The sequence below is a fragment of the Pelophylax lessonae genome (assembly GCF_965119305.1).
Source record: "Pelophylax lessonae genome assembly, chromosome: 13".
In the NCBI taxonomy this organism is placed as follows: Eukaryota; Metazoa; Chordata; class Amphibia; order Anura; family Ranidae; genus Pelophylax; species Pelophylax lessonae.
The window spans coordinates 18,722,872-18,745,692 of record NC_138780.1 but is presented as its reverse complement, the minus strand read 5'-3'; the positions used below and the strand labels follow the sequence as shown (position 1 = coordinate 18,745,692).

The following is a 22,821-nucleotide window of genomic DNA, read 5'->3' as shown; positions in this document are numbered from 1 at the left end:
AGATCTGGGGTCAAAAAGACTTCACATCTCACATCTACACTAAAAAAGAAAAAAAATTAATTTTTTTCACGATGAAAAAAAAAAATGAGCTTTTTAAATCCGTTGCTAGGAAGTGACGTGTGACATTGCTCCTGTCCTCCAAGGCCATAGAGTCGAGTGGGGGCCATCTTGCTCTCACTCAACTTCCTGCCTGATGGGACAGCAGACCGGATCGTTCTTCCCGCTACCAATGGGTCCGGTAAGCGGGGAAAACGACCAGGAAGCGGTGGGAGGGGGGCACCTCTCCCGCCGCCTATAAGGGTGATCCCACAGTGAATCTGCCTCTGGAACCACCCTTATGTTAAAGTGGACCGCCCGCCGTTTAAAAAGATACTGGGGTTATGTCAGCTATCTGCTGCCATAACCTCTGTATTTAAGCTAAAGGACCAACGTAAATACACGGCGGGCGGTTCGTAAGTGGTTAATATTTTATGTTTCTATGGGTAATCCTATGGAGGGTAAATCTCGGTATTTACTCACCATGACTAACATCCAGTCTGACAGGGTCACTTTTGTTTGTGTTGGTGCCTTTACACTGGTATTTTCCACTGTCATCTTGTTTTGCATTTTGGATTACAAATCTTTGTCCTCTGTGTATCTGGGTATTATCCTTGTACCAGGTGTAGCTCATATCTGCTGGAATAGGTGAACTCACATTACAGGTCATTGTTAGAGACTCAGTTGTGAAGATCGTGTCCCAGTTTGGGTTGAAGGTCACCATAGGTGGTCTCACCAAAGATCCTACAAGATAGAACATTGTACATGAGAGTTATTAGTTGAAATCCAATTAATTTTCTGTATAGGTAACCCTAATGCTACATCCCTTCCTTAAAGGGGCTTGGAAAAAAACAAAGACAGCAGGCACCTAGAGGTGCACTTACCTGCAGTACCCTTCCAAACACTCCCTCCTGTCAGCCAGTTCTGACTCACAAGGCTTAGACACTTCTGGATAACGCTGGGACTTGCCACTAAACCCTGTCCCCACACATTGCTATTGGCTCATCAATGTGATGGGCAGCCTCACCAGCAAGTACGATTGTCCTGGAGGCACAAGAAAATGCGCAAGCTTGAGCAATTGCTAAATCGTTGCCTGTCGCAACCACATGGGATTTGGTCATCAGATTTGGAACAAATTAAAATTTGGACACTTGTTCTTTATATTTCTCATTTGTGTTCACACCGCTTGCTTTGGCAAAGGAAACAAAATCAGGGATATATTTTCCTGGTAATGTGTAACTATCCTGCAAAAATCTATTTTTCTAATTAGATTTCACAATTTTAAACTGGTAATAATAATGTTTAACTTTTTTAATTGGTGGAAACTTCTCCTTTTTTCCTTATAATGTCCTTAAATATCTTATAATGCCCTTAAATATTAGGTTAAAGTTTAGAACTGCCGAGGCTCTGCCAAGCACCGGCTGAGGCAAAGGGAGCCTTGTGTGCTGCGCTGGGTGGGGGGCGCAGCTGAGACAAGAGCCCCTGCTGCTTTTGCACACACCCAGTTGTGTCCTGCACTTTGTAGGTCTGAGTTATGAGTCCCAATTCTTTTTTTAGCCCATATTTTTATTAACTCCTTTGTCCCTTTCCCTCATGTTTGTATGTATCTTTTATTTTTTAAAACACTAAAGCATTTGGAACCTGGGGAGGGTGAGTGGGGGCACTCTTAGAATCCTTTTTCTGGGCACCAGAGGTCTTTTTTCTGGCACTTCTTTGGGGAAAAATATATGAGGCCCCCTTTTGAAAAATCAGTCTGGTCCTGAGGGACACAGTGCACTTGCACACCTCCAGTTCCCATAAAGGTCAGGTGGAAATGAAGCTGGGGTGGGTACAATGTTTCTTCCTCTCAATTGTAAGCAAAAAGCTATTCCTCTTTACCAGTGTATTAAAAAAAGGAGTAAAAATTATTTTTAAGGGTCTCCTTTATTCCTAGGTCTTCCCTTCATTTAAAAGCTCTATCTGGTTCAACATGGCCTATGATACAGACATGTCCCCAATAGGACGCTATGGCCTGGACTTCTGGAAAGCCTTACAGTTTTAGCACTTCTTCAATCCTTTGGATCCTCTGAACCGTTTTCGACCCCCATTAACTAGTTTTGTAGAATTTTGGTCTGATCACGACACTCTGACACGCTCTCTCTATAAATTTGATTTCCTCCCGGTTTCACCATCTAATGACTTCAAATTGCCTTATTTATAGTGTTGAGCGAACACGGACTGTATTATTCGGGTCCGTACGGGATAATTGGATTTTTGTTACCCGGACACGGACCCGAAAACTTTACTGTATGTTCGGGTTTAAAATCCGCGTTCGGTAATTTTATTTCCTGTTTTGTATGTAATGGCGCGCTTTTAATGGTGGGCTTTCAACAGCCAATCAACAAGCATTTAACTGGTGTGCGCCATCACAGCCATGCCTACTAATGTATTAGTAGCTGTGATTGGCCAGCGGAAGCATGTGACCCATGTCTTTATAAGCTCTAGAGACACAGCGCGGTGCATCAGTCTGCTGTAGTGTAGGGAGAGAGCACACACAACGGTGCTGGCTGCTGCTGATTAGGGACAGACAGGGAAAAACAACATTGTGCTGAAAAGAATGCAGGGACAGGTCGGAGTGTAGGCAGGGAAAGATACTCAAGCATTTTAGGGACAGGCTGGAGAGATTAGGCAGGGACAGATAGGAGACACAGGACAGAACAATCGTCCGTTAGCGATCTACATCGATTTTGCTGTGTGGGGGGTGGTGCAGTAAACAATCTTTTTGCCCTCACTTGAGCCCACTGAGGAGGAGGAGGAGGGAGAAAAAAATATTTTTTTATCAGTCTGTTGTGTGCAGCGTTCAGCTATATTTTACTACAGAGTGCAGTTCTAATCTGCTATTTAAAAATTACAAATTTAAAGGGGAATTTTTTTTAAGAGCACTTGCCATGCTCTTAACTGCATTTTGCTGCCATTTGCAGCACTCTAGCCCTTTCCATTGGTTTTTTAGAGCCATTTTAGTGCCTGAAAGTTCGGGTCCCCATTGACTTCAATGGGGTTCGGTGTCCGGGTAAAGTTCGAAAAAAGTCCGGGACACGGACCTGGACTTTTTTTTCAAGCTCGGCCGAACCCGCCGAACACGGACATCCAGGTGTCCGCTCAACTCTACTTATTTACAAAAGTGGGAGAAAATGTAGATAGAACCTTTACAGCAGATCAAAGCAGAAGCATTGTCCCCTCTATTTCTACGCGGATACGGAAAATAATTTTAAGATCTTGACCAGATGGTATCTTACGCTGTTGGTACTGCATACATGCTTCCCTGCAGCCATGGACCATTGCTGGAACTACCAGAAAGAGCAGGGGAACATTGCTTCACATATTTTGGTCATGTCCACGGTTAGAGCTCTTGTGGAAAGAGGTCCACAAGATCTCTCAGAAATGTATTGATACCAAAAAACAAAAGTGCCATTAGACGCTAACTCAAGCACTCATAATGGACTGCTTGAAGGAGTTATTCATGTACTGATGTACTGTATATGAAGTGGCTGCAAAAAGGTTGGGCTAAGCAACTGTCAAATCTTAAAAAAGCAGAAAAAAGTTTACGGAGGATTAGCAACTGTCATGGAGTTTCTTAAAAATTTAAAACACAAGTAAAACAGGCACTGGACTGATAACATTGGTGGGATCCTGAGGGGTAGTTAGTATGATTTCTGCAGATGATGGTGAGCAAGCCCTAATAAATGGGGACTCTTTGAACTTCTAAAACACACTGAATTTTCTAATATAGGAGACTGAATAAAATTATACAGTTGCCATGTTTAAAATATGTCTGTCAGTTATGTCATTATTGACGTATTTTAGGTCATTACAGCTTTCATTATCTGGTAAAGGAGCATCACTTACCTGTTTTGTCCAAAATGATCACTAAAAATAAAAAAAAAGAGAAAAGAGAAAGTCATTGCAAAATTTTATCTTACAGAGGCAAAGGCAGATGAGGTTTAAATAAGGCGTCTCTTGCGCTGAGGACCAGTCAGGCTAGGGAGTGTGTGATCAGACTTGTTACCTCACAGCTAATGGAAATAGCTAGGAGATTTGTTACCCTGCAGCTGATGGGAAGAGCTAGGAAACTAAGAAGACTTGTTATACTGCAACTGAAGAGAACAGTTAGGAGGCTGAGGATACTTATTACCCTGTAGTTAATGATAACAGCCAGGAAACTGAGGAGACTTGTTTTCCTGCAGCTGATGGGAAAAGCTAGAGACTGAAGAAACTCATTAGCCTTCAGCTGATGGGAAGAGCTAGAGACTGAGGAGACTTATTTTCCTGCAGCTGATGGGAACAGATAGGAGACTGGGGAGGCTTGTTATCCTGCAGCTGATTGGAAGAACTAGGAAACTGAGAAGACTCTTGCCGCCAAAGGGAATAGTTAGGAGACTGAGACTTGTGTTTCATTCAACAGGACGTCATCCAGGGGGTATAAGACTTGGGATGACTCCTATACCACTGGATAATGTCCCTTTGGACGAAACGTGTTGGGTGGTGCTACAGCAGTGACCTAATCATGCCCACCAGGGTGCTAATCGTGCTTATCTGTTTTACATGCAATTTCCTACCTACCTGAGTAATTTTTTTATCTTAATACATGGTGGAATTTTTTTCCCTGGCTATTTGAGAACCCCTTTCCTGAGTCCTGGAGCAAGCCATCCATCCATCCCAGTGGGATATCTCCCAGAAATTGAAGCCAGACCTCCATGCTTGAGGTCTTACCTGTTGGTAAGCGGCTTGTGATTGGAGTGTGGAGTGGTGTATTTTCAGACTGGATTACTGGATTTTAGTGACACATGCATTTATTGATGTACTGTTTGCACTGAGCATCTATTGATGGACTGTTTATGGAGTGTCTATGGGAATGTTTGACCATTCTTCCAGAAACGCATTTGTGAGGTCAGGCACTGATGTGGAGGGGAAGGCCTGGCTCGCAGTCTCCGCTTTAAATTATTCCAAAAGTGTTCTATTGGGTTGAGGTCAGGTCTTTAAAGATCTTGCTTTGTGCACTGGTCCAAATCATTTGGTCGATTATTTTTTGGGGTTGTTTTTCAGGGGTTGGGCTTGGCCCCTTAGTTCCAGTGAAGGGAACTCTTAAGGCATTAGCATATCAAGATAGTTTGGACAATTTCATGCTCCCAACTTTGTGGGAACAGTTTGGGGATGGCCCCTTTCTGTTCCAACATGACTGCGCACCAGTGCACAAAGCAAGGTCCATAAAGACATGGATGAGCGAGTTTGGGGTGGAGGAACTTGACTGCCCTGCACAGAGTCCTTACCTCAACCCATAAAAAACCTTTGGGATGAATTAGAGTAGAGACTCACAAATGAACTTCTGGAAGAATGGTCAAACATTCCCATAGACACACTCCTAAACCTTGTGGACAGCCTTCCCAGAAGAGTTGAAGCTGTTGAAGCAGCAAAGGATGGGCCAACTCAATATTGAACCCTACGGACCAAGACTTGGATTCCATCAAATTTCATGTCTGTGTATAGGCAGGCGGCCCAATACTTTTGGTAATACAGTGTAAATGAAGGCATTTATTTATTATATGTGTTTTGCTAATGTGTTTGTATAAACCTCAACAAAGTTGTTATATTGGTTTTAAACAAATAATAAAAAAAATAAATAAAAGAGATTTTATGTAACAATATACACTGCTCAAAAAAAAATAAAGGAACACTTTTTAATCAGAGTATAGCATCAAGTCAATAAAACTCCTGGGGTATTGATCTCATCAGTTAGGGGGTTGTTTCAGCTGCTTTAGTGTTTATGAAATTAACAACAGGTGCACTAGATGGGCAATGACGAGAAGACCTCGAAAGCAGGAATGGTTTTGCAGGTGATGGCCATTGACATTTTTTTCCCTATTCATCTTTTCTGAGTGTTTTTGACTAGTTTTGCATTTGGCTAGGGTCAGTGTCACTACTGGACCCTATAGAGGTTACACAGGCAGTCCAACTCCTCCAGGATGGCACATCACTACGTCCCATTGCCAGAAGGTTTGCTGTGTCTCCCAGCACAGTTTAAAGAGCATGGAGGATATTCCAGAAGCCTGGCAGCTTACTTTAGGAGAGCTGGACAGGGCCGTAGACAATCCTTAACCCATCAGCAGGGCCAGTATTTGCTCCTTTGATCAAGAAGGAACAGGGGGAGCACTGTCAGAACCCTAAAAAATGACCTCCAGTAGGCCACTGGTGTGAATGTCTCTGACCAAACTATCAGGTATAGACTTCATGAGGGTGGCCTGAGGGCCAGATGTCCTCTAGTGGACCTTGTGCTCACTGCCTGGCACTGTGGCACTTGATTGGCATTTGCATTGAACACCAGAATTGGCAAGTCTGCCACTGGCACCCTGTGCTTTTTACAGATGAGAGCAGGTTCATCCTGAGTGCATGTGACAGACGTGAAAGGGTCGGTAGAAGCCGTGGAGAACATTATGCTGCCTGTAACATCGTTCAGCATGACTGGTTTGGTGGTGGGTCAGTGATGATCTTTGGAAGCATATCCATGGAGGGATGCACAGACCTCTACAGGCTAGACAGTGGCACCTTGACTGACATTAGGTATTAGGATGAAATCATTGGACCCAGTGTCAGACCCTACGCTAGTGCAGTGGGTCCTGGGTTCCTCTTGGTGCACGACAATGCCCAGCCTCATGTGGTCAGAGTTCCTGGAGGATGAAGGAATTGATACCATTGAATGGCCCCCAGGTCTACCTGGCCTAAATCCAAAAGGACACCTCTGGGACATTATGTTTCTGTCCATCCGACTCTGCCAGGTTGCACCTCAGTCTGTTCAGGAGCTGAGTGATGCCCTGGTCCAGATCTGGGAGGAACTACCCCAGGACACCATCCGTCGTCTCATTAGGAGCATGCCCCTACATTGTCAGGCATGCATACAAGCATGTGGGGGGGCAATACAAATTACTTAGTACCATTTTGAGTTGCTGCAGTGAAATTTAAGCAAAATGGGCTAGCCTTCTGCATCTTTTTTCACTTTGATTTTTGGGGTGTCTTTAAATTCAGCCCTCTGTAGAGTGATAATTTTAATTTGCATCAAACAATGAATCATCCTTTCGTTCCTAACACATTATTCAGTCCATACCAGTATAGATCCTAAAAATATCCCAGTCCATACCAGTATGGATCCTAACACATTACCCAGTCCATACCAGTATAGATCCTAACACATTACCCAGTCCATACCAGTATAGATCCTAACACATTACCCAGTCCATACCAGTATAGATCCTAACACATTACCCAGTCCATAACAGTATAGATCCTAACACATTACCCAGTCCATACCAGTATAGATCCTAACACATTACCCAGTCCATACCAGTATAGATCCTAACACATTACCCAGTCCATACCAGTATAGATCCTAACAAATTACCCAGTCCATACCTGTATAGATCCTAACACATTACCCAGTCCATACCAGTATAGATCTTAACAAATTACCCAGTCCATACCAGTATAGATCCTAACACATTACCCAGTCAATACCAGTATAGGTATCCAGCATGAGATTTTTCCCCATTGAGATCTGATGTGTTTTCAAAGTGTTCCTTAAATTTTTTTGAGCAGTATATAATTTTCTGTATGTTAACACAACATGCCAAAAGTCTAAAATGATTTGACTGCTGTCCGTGTTGAGAAGAGATTCCTATTAATTACTGTCCTATTGATTACACAGGAAGTGAGATGAAACCTCCCTTATGGGGTCCTGGACAGAAATAAAACTTGATTAGTTTGAGTATTTCCTCACGATCTCTAAAACGAAACAAAACAAGTTTTACAACAGATCTATCAAAATAGTCCCCTAATCGCCTGCTCAGCATTTCAACCCATAAGCAGTAGTGGAGACCACACAAGCCTTATCTAAGTCAGATTCCTGGTTCAGGATTCCATTGGAGCCTAGGCATTGGCCACATGTTCCCTTAAAAAGTCTCGTATCAGCCTGAACTCCAATCTCCTCCTTCAACAGAGATCAATTGACCAGGTAACTGTTGAGAAACTGAGCGAACCCAACTCCCTACTCTGATCCCTACTCCACACTCATAGTACAAGGCTAGACAGCATATTTTGCACAATCTGATTTTCAGAAATGAAAATTAAGTGCATGTTTGGGGAAGTTAATAACAAGGAAGGAAGTAAATAACTTGTAGAAAGAATGACAAAAAAAAGTTTCCTTTTATTTAAAGCAAAAATTGTCAGGTTGGGAAAATTTCCCTTCAATTTCTGTCCTGGAGACACAATAAAACATCCCCAAAGGGATCCACTTCTAGACAGTTGTCATCTCACAGGTGTCCCCATTGGAACATTTCTCTATTATTTCTGTTCTGGTGGATTTTCCATGCCCTTTTTCCTTGGTGACAAGTGAAAGTGTAAATTCGTCATTTCAGAAAAAATGAAAAGTTGGACTAACATCCTACACCAGGGTTTCTTAACCAGGGTTCCTCCTGAGGTTCCTAGGGGTTCCTTGAGCAATGGGCAATTTCCACCTCTCAGATAAGTTCCCAATGACACCATTGTTCCTTTTAGCTATCTGTAAGGGGTTATTCATCCCAATGATGACAAGAGTAAGGAGCATTCTTCCCACTGACTGTCACACTAATGTATCATGAGTTGTAGATTTGAAATTTTTAGCAGGGGATCCCGGAGACCAGAAATTTATTTCAAGGGTTCCTCTGTGTTGAAAAGGTTGAGAAAGGCTGCTGTAGAAGGTATTCTGGAGCCTGTATGTCTGAGAATCTCTTGGATATTAGCCTATTGACCTTTTCCATCCACAAAAGGAGTTAGCAACAAGGGTTTCAAGGGTTCCTCTGTGTTGAAAAGGTTGAGAAAAGCTGCCCTACAGCCTCCCCATGTCCTTGTCCTGGAACAGCGAGTAGGGGGGTGGGATGGGTGTAGGGCATAGGCGTGCCCAGGAGGGGTGCCTGGGCACACCCTAATCACCCTGTGTGGCATAGATTCCCCCTGCTGCCCAGGCCTGTGTCCTTTACCTGCTGCTTCCACAAAAGGAGTTAACAACTAGGGTTTCAAGGGTTCCTCTGTGTTGAAAAGGTTGAGAAAAGCTGCCCTACAACCTCCCCATGTCCTTGTCCTGGAACAGCGGGTAGGGGGGTGGGATGGGTGTAAGGCATAGGCGTGCCCAGGAGGGGTGCCTGGGCACACCCTAATCACCCTGTGTGGCATAGATTCCCCCTGCTGCCCAGGCCCGTGTCCTTTACCTGCTGCTTTCTTTCCTGAATGGGCACAGTGAGTGATTGGTACAGATCGCTCACTGTGTTCATTCATAACTGAAGCCTAGTAAACTGTGCTAACCATGCTCCAGTTTGTGAATGAACAGGAAGCCACTCAGTACAGAGAATTTCCCATTCATTCACTGTCCAGTGCAGCTGAGGGGGCAGAAAAAGGGTCTGGGGAATCTCTGTCCTCAGTCCCTTTCTCTGTCGCAAAAGTGAGACATCAGGGGTCTGTTCAGATCCCTGATATTTCACCTAAGCCCCCAGTGGGGTTCCTGAAAGAATTGTAGGTAAAAAATACTGTAAAAAAAAAAAAATAAATAAAAATAAAAAACTACTGACACCATCCACTGCACTACTGACATTGTCCACGTTTTAATACATTTTTAAAATATTACATTTACAGTGGACATAAAAAGTCTACACACCCCTGTTAAAATGTCAGGTTTCTGTGTTGTAATAAAAATGATACAAAGATAAATAATTTCAGAAATGTTTTTCCACCTTTAATGTGACCTCTAAACTGTACAACAAACTGAAATCTTTTAGGTGGAGGGAAGTAAAAATTAAAAAAACAAAAATAGAATGGTTGCAAAAGTGAGCACTCCCTTAAACTAATACTTTTACTGTTTTTTTTTTTAAATTTAAAAAAGTGTATTTTTTTCCAAAAAAATTACGTTTGTAAGACTGCTGCAGAAATACGGCGTTACATAAAATATTGCAATGATCTCCATTTTATTCTCTCTTTATATATAGTATATATAAAGGTGTTCAAAAGCCACCAAAAGAAAGCTCTATTTGTGGTAAAAAAGGACATATATACCCTAGTTTGTAGACGTGATAAGATTTGCACAAACCAATCAATATACGCTTATTGGAATTTTTTTAACCAAAAACATGTAGCAGAATACGTTGGCCTAAATTTACGAAAAAAAAAATATATATATTTTTTTATTGGGTATGTTTTATAGCAGTAAGTAAAAAAAAAAAAAAAAAAAAAAAAAAAAATATATATATATATATATATATATATATATGAGAAAAAATGGAAAAAAAAACAGAGAGTTTGAAATATATATATATATATATATATATATATATATATATTTCAAACTCTTTGTTTTTTTTTTTTTTTTGTATATAGTGCAAAAAAAGAAAAAAATGCAGAGGTGTTCAAATGTCACCGAAAGAAAGCTCTATATGTGGTAAAAAAGGACATATATCTCCTAGTTTGTAGATGCGATAACATTTGCGCAAACCAATCAACATACATTAATTGGAATTTTTTTTACCAAAAACATGTAGCAGAATTCATATTGGCCTAAATTTACGAAGAAATATTTTTTTTTTATTAGATATGTTTTATAGCAGAAAGTATATATATATATATATATATATATATATATATATATATATATAGATATATATATATATATATATATATATATATATATATATATATATATATAGTATATATATTTCAAACTCTCTGTCATTTCTGTTTATAGTGCAGAAAAATAAAAAAATGCAGAGGTGTTCAAATGCCACCAAAAGAAAGCTCTATTTGTGGTTAAAAAAAGGACATCAATTTTATTTGGGTACAGCGCCGCAGGACTGCGCAACTGTAGTAAAATTAAATTAAAAAAAAAATAAAAAAAATAATAAAATAAAACCGCAGATGTGATCAAATAGCACCAAAAGAAGTCTCTATTTGTGGGGGGAAAAGAACATAAATTTCATTTATATACATAGTTGTATGACTGCGTAATTGTCAGTTAAAATAAGTAGTGTCGTATCACAAAATATAGCCTGGTCGTGAAGGGGGGGGGGGGGCGGTGGTTAACTAAACTTGGTTCCATCATTCCATCATGCAGTACAAAAAGCAGCCATAATACTTGTTAATTCATTAACCCTCGTTAGATTTTCCTTTGATACATTTAGTGCCTTCACAATGATGAAAGGTGATTGATAATTGGTTATGGGTTATGATCCATCGGCCTTTGGTATTTTCTTATATAATTAAACCTTCATTGTTATAAGAACATAGATTTACTCTATAATAAGAAAAAAAATGAAAATGAATTTACTTACAGATCAGAAGCGCAGAGAATTTTGGACTCATGTTGATTAGACAATGTGGATACAAGTAATGATGAACATAATAAAAGGAGAAGAAAAAAAAAGCATAATGTTCTTCCTGTATTTAACAAGGAGGGTTAAGCAAACATTTAGAAACTTCTTTTTTCAGAGACTTTTGCAATCTGCGGACTGATTTTACTAAAAAAGAAAATGTAAAAATGGAGAAACTGGTTAGCTTCTCTCTAACATCAGGTCACGTAGATGAATATATTTTTTTACTAGTGTAGCGTTAACCCCCATAGGGATTTCCCCATGGGATTTCCCAAGTTAGTGCAAAGCAGCCAAGCACACAGCAGCCATCCATCCAGTCTGTCTCAATAAACAGCCTAGGGGTGTCTTTTATGAATGTATTGCTAGTAGAACACGAGGAAGGGATCTGGGAGTGATGCAGGATACTCCAAAATGGAACAGACTGCAAACAGAGGACACTTCAATCTTGGTAGTAGCACTAGTAATCACCAAGGTAATGGTAGTAAGCTAGGACAGTCTATATTTGCACAGCTGAAGACCATGAACCAAAATATGTAGAAGAAGTCATAGAATATCGAAGTAGTCCACATTTCACAGCTGGGGACCATGAAACCTGCAGCAAAGGAGAGGAAACTTTACTCAGGGGGTCCCAGAATGTATATTGTCCATAGGTGCAGCCCTAACAAAGCAGTCCAACATCCAACCCATGGGTCTCCTAGGACGCACTGCCCCCTGGAGCTAGTGGATCCATTCCCACTCAGGGTAAGTCTCTCTCTTCTGGACAAGTAAACTCTCCTGCGCTCAAGTGTTGTGTTGGCTGATGGCTCTGATGAAGAAGGTTCTCCCTTGAAAGGCACCAGCCCCATCACCACGGACGCTTTCCATTCCTCCTGCTTTACCAAAAAGTATCTTTGTCTTGGTGGTCTCCTGATTGCAAAAGGAAATTTTTCTTTTATGCTTACTTTCAGAATGTGCTTGTGAGTATAATGTATGGCATGTTTTTAATTTTCCAATAAATATCTTGTGATATTGCACTAGGTCGGTGCGCCCTTCTCTTGTTTTCTATGTTTTCTTTTCTCTGGACTCCAGCCTATTTAACATCCATCATCTGGGGACCATCTGGGCACAGCTCCCCAGGGATTCAATAGGCTACTACTAAATATTTAGGCTGGATATTTGAATCTCTCTGCCCATATCTCCAGAAGCTTCATCCAGGGTCAGGGGAAGGTAATCAAACTCCCAGCCTTGTGGAGTCTCGAGTAGACCAAACTAAACAATTCTGGCTCCTGTAGCTACAGCAGAAGCTCCAAACTAAATTTACCTAACGGCCTATGTAGGAGGGTGCTACACTAGTTAGCCTAAGTAGAAAATGATTGCCCAGGGGATCAAGGCTTCCCCCCCCCCCCACACTAGAATAATTTGGAATGTCTTATAGGTTCTTTTTATTTTTGCCTTCCTCTGGGTCAGCGGTGAGTATAGGATACGGTATATAAAGGCTTCTATTTATTTATTTTTTCTGTTGGGTGAACTAGGTGGACATTTTACATTCAAGATACGACTTATAAGACAAGTTTGCTGCCAGGAAAAATATCAAAAATTATATTTTGCTTCAGATGGGACAGTAATATTTGTCAATCATATCTTCATATAGAAATATGAAGATTTAATATCACCTTACACAGTGTATTCCATGTGCTTGTCTGTGAGAGAGACACACAGACTGTCATTGGCAGACTTCACTATTGTTTGTGTATTGGGAGGGAATGTGGATTGTGCCTGTCTCATTGTTAAATGTTAATGACCTCACATTGTTCTGTCTGCCTTAAGATAAGCTTATTATGGGATGTATATGTGTATGTGCATTGGCTGCTAAGGGGGAGGGGGGATTGCCTCACAGTGTATATCTTTGTGTACACTTTATGGGACTGTGAATGTCAGGGCCTGTTTTCAACAAGGTCCACCTGTGGTAACCTTGTGGGGGAAAACCATATAAAAGTCTGTTTCTTGTTCAATAAAGTTGAGTTATACTTCACCCTCAATCTAGAGTCCTGTCTCTCATTGGGGGAATATGCTAAAAGGTATTGCTATGTCCTTCATACTCCCTTGGATAATCACTAAGCTCTTGTAAGAGCTTGTGTAAGAGCTTGTTCCTGTTTCACTCTCTGGGGAAAGAGAGGGTCACCCACGGGAACCTGGAGCCTTGTCGTAGGTCCAGGGTGGGTAGGAGATGGCGAGACCCCAACCAAGCTGCGGCGGTTCGTGGGTCTGACGTGGTTATGGTGTCTGGTGGAGTGCTTGGAGCCCTCGGGAAGCACTAGGAGCATCCGTCAATGGAGGTACCCAGTCCGGGGTGACGGTTGATCCGTTACAGTTTACTTAAAGCAAATCACTAAAATCTCATGCAAGCTTTAATGTGTTAATGCAATTTTCGAAAGTCGCTTTTATTATTAGTAATTCTTTAACTTCTAATAAAAATAATACACTACCATGAGGATCTTTTTTGAGGCACTTTCTGTATTCGAGTGACAACGCTTTTGCTCCAGCTTTGTCACTCCTTAACATGGGTTTGTGATGGAGACAAGTGCTTATTTCAACAAACATTACACTTACACAGGCATGGTCAACTGTTGTCAATGTCAAGAAACCCACCTTGAGAAATGCCATGCAACCATTGTTGGAGAGCATGAAGACAAGAAGGTAATGCTATGCAGCAATGGGTAAAAAAAAAATGTGAAAATTAGAATTTTATTTTTAAAATGATGTACATTGCTTTAGAAAAATGTAAGTCATTACATCTACTTTATCATTGCAAAGAAAAATGTCAAGTTCACAATGTATTACCATCAATTACAGGCTTACATGGGTGGGGGAATATCTTGTAGACCAGCCTTTTTCAACCAGGGTGCCCAGGCATCCTGGGGCACCTTGAAGTCTCTTCAGGGGTGCCTTGGCAAACTGCCTAAAAAGTGCCCACAAATTGTATACAAGCCAGCATGTGGATGAGGCCTGCCTTTAAGTTACACAAAGCCACAGGTTTTCATTGTGCACAAATACAACCTTCTAGCTGCCGGCATCCTAACGGCCAATGGCATCTTCCGTTGATGAGGAGGATGTCGGTCACCTGCACAGCATCCTTGTTTTACCCTCCCCTGCCCCTCTCCATCAGCATTGGTTTCACATTGGGATGATAGAGAAAAACTAAGGAAGAGAAGAGAAACCTTGGAATACTAGTCAGTACCAGTTGGCAAAAGTGTATTTGCTTTGGAAGAATAAATCACCTCCAACCTTGGGTGTCCTACTTATGTAGATGATGCTGCATTATATAAAACAATTAGAATAATTTTTACATTTTAGAATGGGGTACTTCGAGACTGCCCATAATTTTTAAAGGGTGCCTTGGCTGAAAAAAGGTTGAGAAACACTGTTGTAGACTAACACATGGGCTCTTCAGTTGCCTTCAACCCATCTGGGTTTCCAATGACTTATTGCATCCTTCAGAAGGATGGGGCTACCCTCCATCTTGGGAGCTTAGATAGTTTACAGTTTGGGAACGCATTTTGCAGAGGTGCCGGTCACAGCAGTGCGGCTTTACACATATTAGAAAATTTATGAAACAAACCCTCTACCCTGAAATCTTTATTTATTTAATTGGGCTGTCTGGATGGAGTGCTTGGGGATTTTTGAATGATTTAATAATACATCCATAGAACAATAACAATTGTTTTGAGGTGCTCTTTGGGATATAATGCTTTTTTTGTATGTTTAAAATAAGGTCAGGAACAATGAAATAATAATAACATGCAACAACCCTGGTAGATATTACTTTTTGTATAGCAACAACCAGGGCTTTTTTTCAGCGGGAACTTGGGGGAACACAGTTCCGGCACCTTCAATGGGTGCTGGACGGTCTACTGATGCTGGCTGCTGGGAGATCTATTGTTGCTGGAGGGGATCTATTTTTGCGTGGCAATCTATTGTTGTTGGTGGAGGATCTTTTGGTACTGAGGGTTAATTGTTGCTAGAAGGGATCTACTGTTTAGGGAGGGGTCCACTGTTGCTGGCTGCTAGAGAGTCTATTGATGCTGGCTGCTAGGAGATCTTTTTCTGCTGATGAGAGTTTATTGCTGCTGGCTGTGGGGGATCTATTTTATAGCTTTTCTTGTTATCATAACCTAATCCTATACATTCCAATACAAAATTATAATTGGCTCTATATTCTCTAAAAGGGGCTGTACTGGAAGCTGGGTAGGGGGTGGAACCAAGGGTAAGTGCTCGGACGTTGGAAGGGGTGGAACCAAGGATCAGTGCTCGGAGGTTGGAAGGGGTGGAACCAAGGGTTAGTGCTCGGAGGTGGGAAGAGGGCGGAGAAACAAAGTAACTTAGAAGGGGGAGTTCCTGCACCTATTCTCTGAGAAAAAAGTCCTGGCAACAACAATTATTAAAAAAATGTTACAATAAAAGACAAAAACAAATTTGGAAATTTTTATTTTTTATTAAATTATTTTTATTAACGTTTTTGCTGAAAAAGAAACCAAAAAAACAAGAGGTCGACCTTACATTTATTTGTGGCATCCAAAAAAATCTGTTGTGCTCTACTCATAAACATATATTGGACAAGATTCTATACGTTATGCAACGCTGTATCATGGAGAAGCCTGGTGGCCACATTTCAGGAGACATTAGAGCAGGGGTCTTCAAACTATGGCCCTCCAGTTGTTCAGGAACTACAATTCCCATCATGTCTAGTCATGTCTGTGAATGTCAGAGTTTTACAATGCCCCATGGGATGTGTAGTTTTGCAACAGTTGGAGGGCCGTAGTTTGAGGACCCCTGCATTAGAGGGTTCCTTTCAACAATTTTTTTAGACATGAATATCTCAAAGCAAAGTCCTATCCAACAGCAGAAGATGTTCCTTCAGTGGATCAAATTGTGCTAATATAGGAGGAGGATTTCTCCTGTTAGGCCTCTGTGGTTGCACGCTACATCAATTTTCCATGTTCCATCTACACAATTGAAGAGGATAACTAATGTAGTCTCTTGTATCTTAAAGTCCCAATCAGGGGCGGACTGATAACCTATGGGGCCCCCGGGCAATATGAGATCATGGGGCCCCCCTGTGTCCATGTCCATGAGTACACATGTTGCAGCAGGAGTTAAACCCCCTGTTGCTTTTGGTGGGTTATCGTGACCCATTCAAGTGAATGAGGCCCACTCGGCAAACACCCTGCAACCATGTGCAATGCACATAGTTTCAGCATGCTAGTGTGTGATTCAAGGAGTTGAAGCAGGTGATGAGGAGGCAATACAACGCCTTCTCATTGCCTACTTTAACCCTTTTTTTTTTTTTTTGCTGTACTGCACAAGGTTGCACAGCCTTTGCAATGCAGCCCCATTCACTTGAATGAGTTATGCTTGGCAGGTGCTACATCTGCCAAGCGTGACAGGACATATAATTCCTGATGCGGATGCAACATGTGTACACCCCTGGCCCTTGCAGTTAAAGGGGGTGTGGTGGGGGTGAGTAAATACAGGGCTCAATTCTGAGGTTTTCCTGCCCCCAAACTGCAAATTTAAACAGGCCCTTGCTGTCCTGAACAACCTATCCCAGTTGGTGTTTAGGGGACCCCTTGAAAGAGGACAGAGAGGGACCCCTGAGATAAAGACAGAGAGTGACCCTTGGAATAATGACAGAGAGTAGCCCCTGGGATAAGAACAGAGAGGGACCCCTGGGATAAGGACAGAGAGGGGCCCCAGGGATGAGAGCAGAGAGGGTCCTGGAATGAGAACAGAGAGAGGGTCCTAATATGAGAGCAGAGAGGGGGTCCAGGGATGAGAGCAGAGAGGGGGTCCTGAGATGAGAGCAGAGAGGGGGTCCTGAGAGGAGAGCAGAGAGGGGGTCCTGAGATGAGAGCAGAGAGGGGGTCCTGAGATGAGAACAGAGAGGGGGTCCTGAGAGGAGAGCAGAGAGGGGGTCCTGAGATGAGAGCAGAGAGGGGGTCCTGAGATGAGAACAGAGAGGGGGTCCTGAGATGAGAACAGAGAGGGGGTCCTGAGATGAGAGCAGAGAGGGGACACTGGAATGAGAGCTGAGAGAGACCCCTGCGATGAGAGCAGAGAGGGGGTCCAGGGATGAGAGCAGAGAGGGGTTCCTGAGATGAGAGCAGAGAGGGGGTCCTGAGATGAGAGCAGAGAGGGGACACTGGAATGAGAGCTGAGAGAGACCCCTGGGATGAGAGCAGAGAGGGGCCTTGGGATGAGAGCTGAGAGAGACCCCTGGGATGAGAGCTGAGAGAGACCCCTGGAATGAGAGCAGAGAGGGGGTCCTGGGATGAGAGCAGAGAGAGACCCCCTGGGATGAGAGCAGAGAGAGACCCCTGGGATGAGAGCAGAGAGGGGGTCCTGGGATGAGAGCAGAGAGGGGGGTGCAGGGATGAGAGCAGAGAGGGGGGTCCTGGGATGAGAGCAGAGAGGGGGTCCTGGGATGAGAGCAGAGAGGGGGCCATGGGATGAGAGCAGAGAGGGGGTCCTGGGATGAGAGCAGAGAGAGACCCCTGGGATGAGAGCAGAGAGGGGGTCCTGAGATGAGAGCAGAGAGGGGGTCCTGAGATGAGAGCAGAGAGGGGGTCCTGAGATGAGAACAGAGAGGAGGTCCTGAGATGAGAACAGAGAGGGGACACTGGAATGAGAGCTGAGAGAGACCCCTGGGATGAGAGCAGAGAGGGGGTCCTGGGATGAGAGCAGAGAGGGGGCCATGGGATGAGAGCAGAGAGGGGGTCCTGGGATGAGAGCAGAGAGGGGGCCATGGGATGAGAGCAGAGAGGGGGTCCTGGGATGAGAGCAGAGAGGGGGGGTCCTGGGATGAGAGCAGAGAGGGGGGTCCTGGGATGAGAGCAGAGAGGGGGCCATGGGATGAGAGCAGAGAGGGGGTCCTGGGATGAGAGCAGAGAGGGGGGTCCTGGGATGAGAGCAGAGAGGGGGTCCTGGGATGAGAGCAGAGAGGGGGTCCTGGGATGAGAGCAGAGAGGGGGCCATGGGATGAGAGCAGAGAGGGGGTCCTGGGATGAGAGCAGAGAGGGGGTCCTGGGATGAGAGCAGAGAGGGGGTCCTGGGATGTGAGCAGAGAGGGGGCCATAGGATGAGAGCAGAGAGGGGGCCATGGAATGAGAGCAGAGAGGGGTCCTGGGATGAGGAGATAGGGGGTCCTGGGAGGAGGAGAGAGGGGGTCCTGGGATGAGGAAAGAGGGGGTCCTGGGATGACAGCAGAGAGGGGTCCTGGGATGAGGAGAGTGGGGGTCCTGGGATGAGGAGAGAGGGGTCCTGGGATGAGGATAGAGGGGGTCCTGGGATGAGGAGAGAGGGGGTCCTGGGATGAGGAGAGAGGGGTCCTGGGATGAGGAGATAGGGGTCCTGGGATGAGGAGATACGGGTCCTGGGATGAAGAGAGAGGGGGTCCTGGGATGAGGAGAGAGGGGGCCCTGGGATGAGGAGAGAGGGGGCCCTGGGATGAGGAGAGAGGGGGTCCTGGGATGAGGAGAGAGGGGGTCCTGGGATGAGGAGAGAGGGGGTCCTGGGATGAGGAGATAGGGGGTCCTGGGATGAGGAGAGAGGGGTCCTGGGATGAGGAGATAGGGGGTCCTGGGATGAGGAGAGAGGGGGTCCTGGGATGAGGAGATAGGGGGTCCTGGGATGAGGAGATAGGGGGTCCTGGGATGAGGAGAGAGGGGTCCTGGGATGAGGAGATAGGGGGTCCTGGGATGAGGAGAGAGGGGTCCTGGGATGAGGAGATAGGGGGTCCTGGGATGAGGAGAGAGGGGGTCCTGGGATGAGGAGATAGGGGGTCCTGGGATGAGGAGATAGGGGGTCCTGGGATGAGGAGAGAGGGGGTCCTGGGATGAGGAGATAGGGGGTCCTGGGATGAGGAGAGAGGGGTCCTGGGATGAGGAGAGAGGGGGTCCTGGGATGAGGAGATAGGGGGTCCTGGGATGAGGAGATAGGGGGTCCTGGGATGAGGAGAGAGGGGGTCCTGGGATGATAGCAGAGAGGGGTCCTGGGATGAGGAGAGAGGGGGTCTTGGGATGAGGAGAGAGGGGGCCCTGGGATGAGGAGAGAGGGGGTCCTGGGATGATAGCAGAGAGGGGTCCTGGGATGAGGAGAGAGGGGGTCCTGGGATGAGGAGATAGGGGGTCCTGGGATGAGGAGAGAGGGGTCCTGGGATGAGGAGAGAGGGGTCCTGGGATGAGGAGAGAGGGGTCCTGGGATGAGGAGAGAGGGGTCCTGGGATGAGGAGAGAGGGGTCCTGGGATGAGGAGAGAGGGGGCCCTGGGATGAGGAGAGAGGGGGTCCTGGGATGATAGCAGAGAGGGGTCCTGGGATGAGGAGAGAGGGGGTCCTGGGATGAGGAGATAGGGGGTCCTGGGATGAGGAGAGAGGGGTCCTGGGATGAGGAGAGAGGGGGTCCTGGGATGAGGAGAGAGGGGTCCTGGGATGAGGAGAGAGGGGGTCCTGGGATGAGTGGCAATCTGCACCTCTTTGATTTGGGGAGAAGGGGCAGTAAGAGAACATGTGCTGGGGGGTGCATTTGGAGGGGAGAGGTCAGAGTTGAAATCCCCTCACACCACCTCCTCACCTTCTAGCACAAGTCATCCCCCCTCCAAAAGCATCCCCCTAGCATATGCCCCCGCCCCCATCACTTCTCCATATGTGCATCCTTGTTATCTGTCCCCCTTCCGTATCCATAAACTATGTACAGTATATACCTCAGATAATCAGTGCAGCTCTTGAAGTTAATGTCCCTCCTCCCCGGCTACTCCTCCTCCTCCTGTCTGTGTACTTCAGAGCCGTGGAGGAGGATCCTTGGTGAGCTCTGTGTACTGTGCAGGCATCAGTTGGGGGACAGATGTAAGTGTCAGCTGCTGCAGAGGGACGATCGCTGCGTGAGGGAGCCCAGGCACCCTCAAAGAGATGCAGGGAAGGTGTCCTGAGTGCCCACGCTAGTGTGTCTCTGTCAGGCCAGTTACCGGAGCTCAGCGCTGGAACTTGTTCTGGCACTGGGCTCCGGGATCATCACAGATGCTTTGGAAGGTAGGTGCCAGGAGCCTTTCATGGGGCCCCCTACTAGCCCTGGGCCCTCGGGCAGTGCCCGAGTGCCCTAATGGTCAGTCCGCCCCTGGTCCCAATAGGACATGGCTGTATCTGCGGACTCGAAAATTGTAATTGTTTTAAACATTGTATAAATAATATTTTTTGTCAATGCAGACTAATGTATGGAATATCATACTACCCTACAACTTGACTGGGATACTGCATTTGCTTTGTCAATACAAAGTAATGTGTGTTGATGTCCAATTCTACAGTAACAATCTTACTCATATTGCTACAACCCATAAAGGGGTTTAGTCTCTTGATTTAACCTTTTTTAAAATTTGTATCAGGATGGGTTTGTTAGCCCCCAATATTCAGCCACCATCCTGGAGAACCAGGGTACCCATTTTAGGTCTAAACATCACTGCAAACCTTTGGTGGCCCTTCTGATAGCTTTGTTCTTTCTGGTATAGGTCTCCAGATGATTGGACCTCACCCATCTCATCACTAAATCAAGTAGCGTTACCTTCTGGGCCTTCATGGATCAACAATAATAGAAGAGCAATTATTTTTTATTAATGTTTTCTATTACTTAGTGGTAGTTGTCATGGGTTTTGGCGAATCTCCTGTTACCCTTGGTAGGTAGAAGCTTTCACCAAGAAATGCCCACCTTTCCCCACTGCTTAGAAGCTTCCACATTGTAGTCAGAAACAAGGGGAAAGGTCAGAGGATCAGCAGACAGAAAATAAGGATATCCAGGGACAAGCTGGAGTAAGTTAGGACAGCCATAGATGGTTTAAATCTAGGCCAGTTCAGCAGGAACAGGTTGAGTTTTTGAACCGTGTGTAGGCAGGCTAAATGTACCAAGTTGATTGATCGTTCAACTTGGGTACAACCAGCCTGCCGGATTCACTTGCAATTATTGCTAGCGGCTGATGTTCCCTTCACTGGAACTAAGTGGCCAAGCCCAACCCCTGAAAAACAACCCCACACCATAATCCCCCCTTCACCAAATGATTTGGACCAGTGCACAAACCAAGGGCCATAAAGACAAGGATGAGCGCATTTGGGGTGGAGGACACCTTTGGGATAAATTAGAGCAGATACTGCGAGCCAGGCCTTCTCGTTCAACATCAGTGCCTGACCTCACAAATGCGCTTCTGGAAAAATGGTCAAACATTCCCATAGACACTAAACCTAAACCTTGTGAACAGCCTTCCCAGAAGAGTTGAAGCGGTTATAGCTGCCCTAGGGTGGACCAACTCCATGGAATGGAATGCCATTAAATTTTATGTGCGTGTAAAGGCAGGCGTCCCAATACTTTTGGTAATATAGTGTACATGCCAAGCAGGCATCTATCACCATTTTGCTATCTTCTGTTATCAGTTTCACTTTATCAATATTTTGACCCTTTGGTAACAAACAGACTCTAAACCTTCTCAACTTTAAAACCTCCTACATCTCTGTGTGACAATAGCCAAGTTTTCCCTATCTGCATAATCAAGCCACATTTATTGAAAATTAAGGGAAATAGTGACAACTAGCATTGGTAGTTATTCCAAATTTGTACATTACTGGCCTTATAGCAAAAAGAAGAACTAACACAAATAGTAATGTCTGCTGCAGTGGTACATTGCAATATTACAGACAATGAGTGTGGGAACTTTGACATCGTGTGAATCGTTGTGCACACAGAGCAGCAATGTTGTAATACACCACAGATGTACTGAGGATAACAATGAGGAAGTATAAAAATGTAATATCCCTGTAGTAGTCCTGCTAGATCACTTCAGGCTGGCCACTTTTGCATGTATAGCTATGTAAAACATTAAAAATAAATTCCTATACCGATTAGAATCCAGTAATACACTTTCTCACCCAGCTCTGCACATGCTCAGTTGCTTTCTATTTTTCGGCAATATGCCAAAATCTGGCCAATCTGCTGGCAGCTTAAAGATTTACTGCTGCTCAGGGGCTCTGGGCTTCAGAAAAATGTCAGCCTCCAGCAAGAAGAAACAGAGGCAATGCTGTAGGCAATTTACAGCACACACTCATTTTTGTAGCATAATTATTATTGTGGAATGTATGTTCCTTGTGTAGCACTCTCCTAGCTAGAGTAGACTGCTGGGAAAACTTAGTTTGGGTTTTTTGTAATCAGTGGTGCAGGGGTTGATTGCTTAGGGCTGCTCAGTGTTTCACAGACTGCTGCTCTGTTACTTCCCCCTATCACCTGGAGATTTCTAGAACATTGTGGGAGGAAGGACAGAGTCTGAAGCCTGAATATTTATGGAACTCCAATTCCTCCTGTATT

The 22,821-nt window shown here is 44.5% G+C and overlaps 1 protein-coding gene across 1 annotated transcript in view; it reads right to left on the bottom strand.

Moving 5' to 3' along the window:
* The window catches only part of LOC309569101 (high affinity immunoglobulin gamma Fc receptor I-like), a gene marked incomplete at its 3' end in the record, with an annotated part of 90,225 nt that overhangs the window by 14,966 nt on the left and 52,438 nt on the right, over positions 1 to 22,821 (bottom strand). The window contains exons 2-3 of the mRNA XM_082274865.1: positions 3,922 to 3,942; positions 520 to 780 (exon numbers count right to left, since the gene is read on the bottom strand). Of these exons, the coding sequence (XP_082130991.1) occupies positions 520 to 780; positions 3,922 to 3,942 (282 nt within the window). The remainder of the gene's footprint in view (positions 1 to 519; positions 781 to 3,921; positions 3,943 to 22,821) is intronic.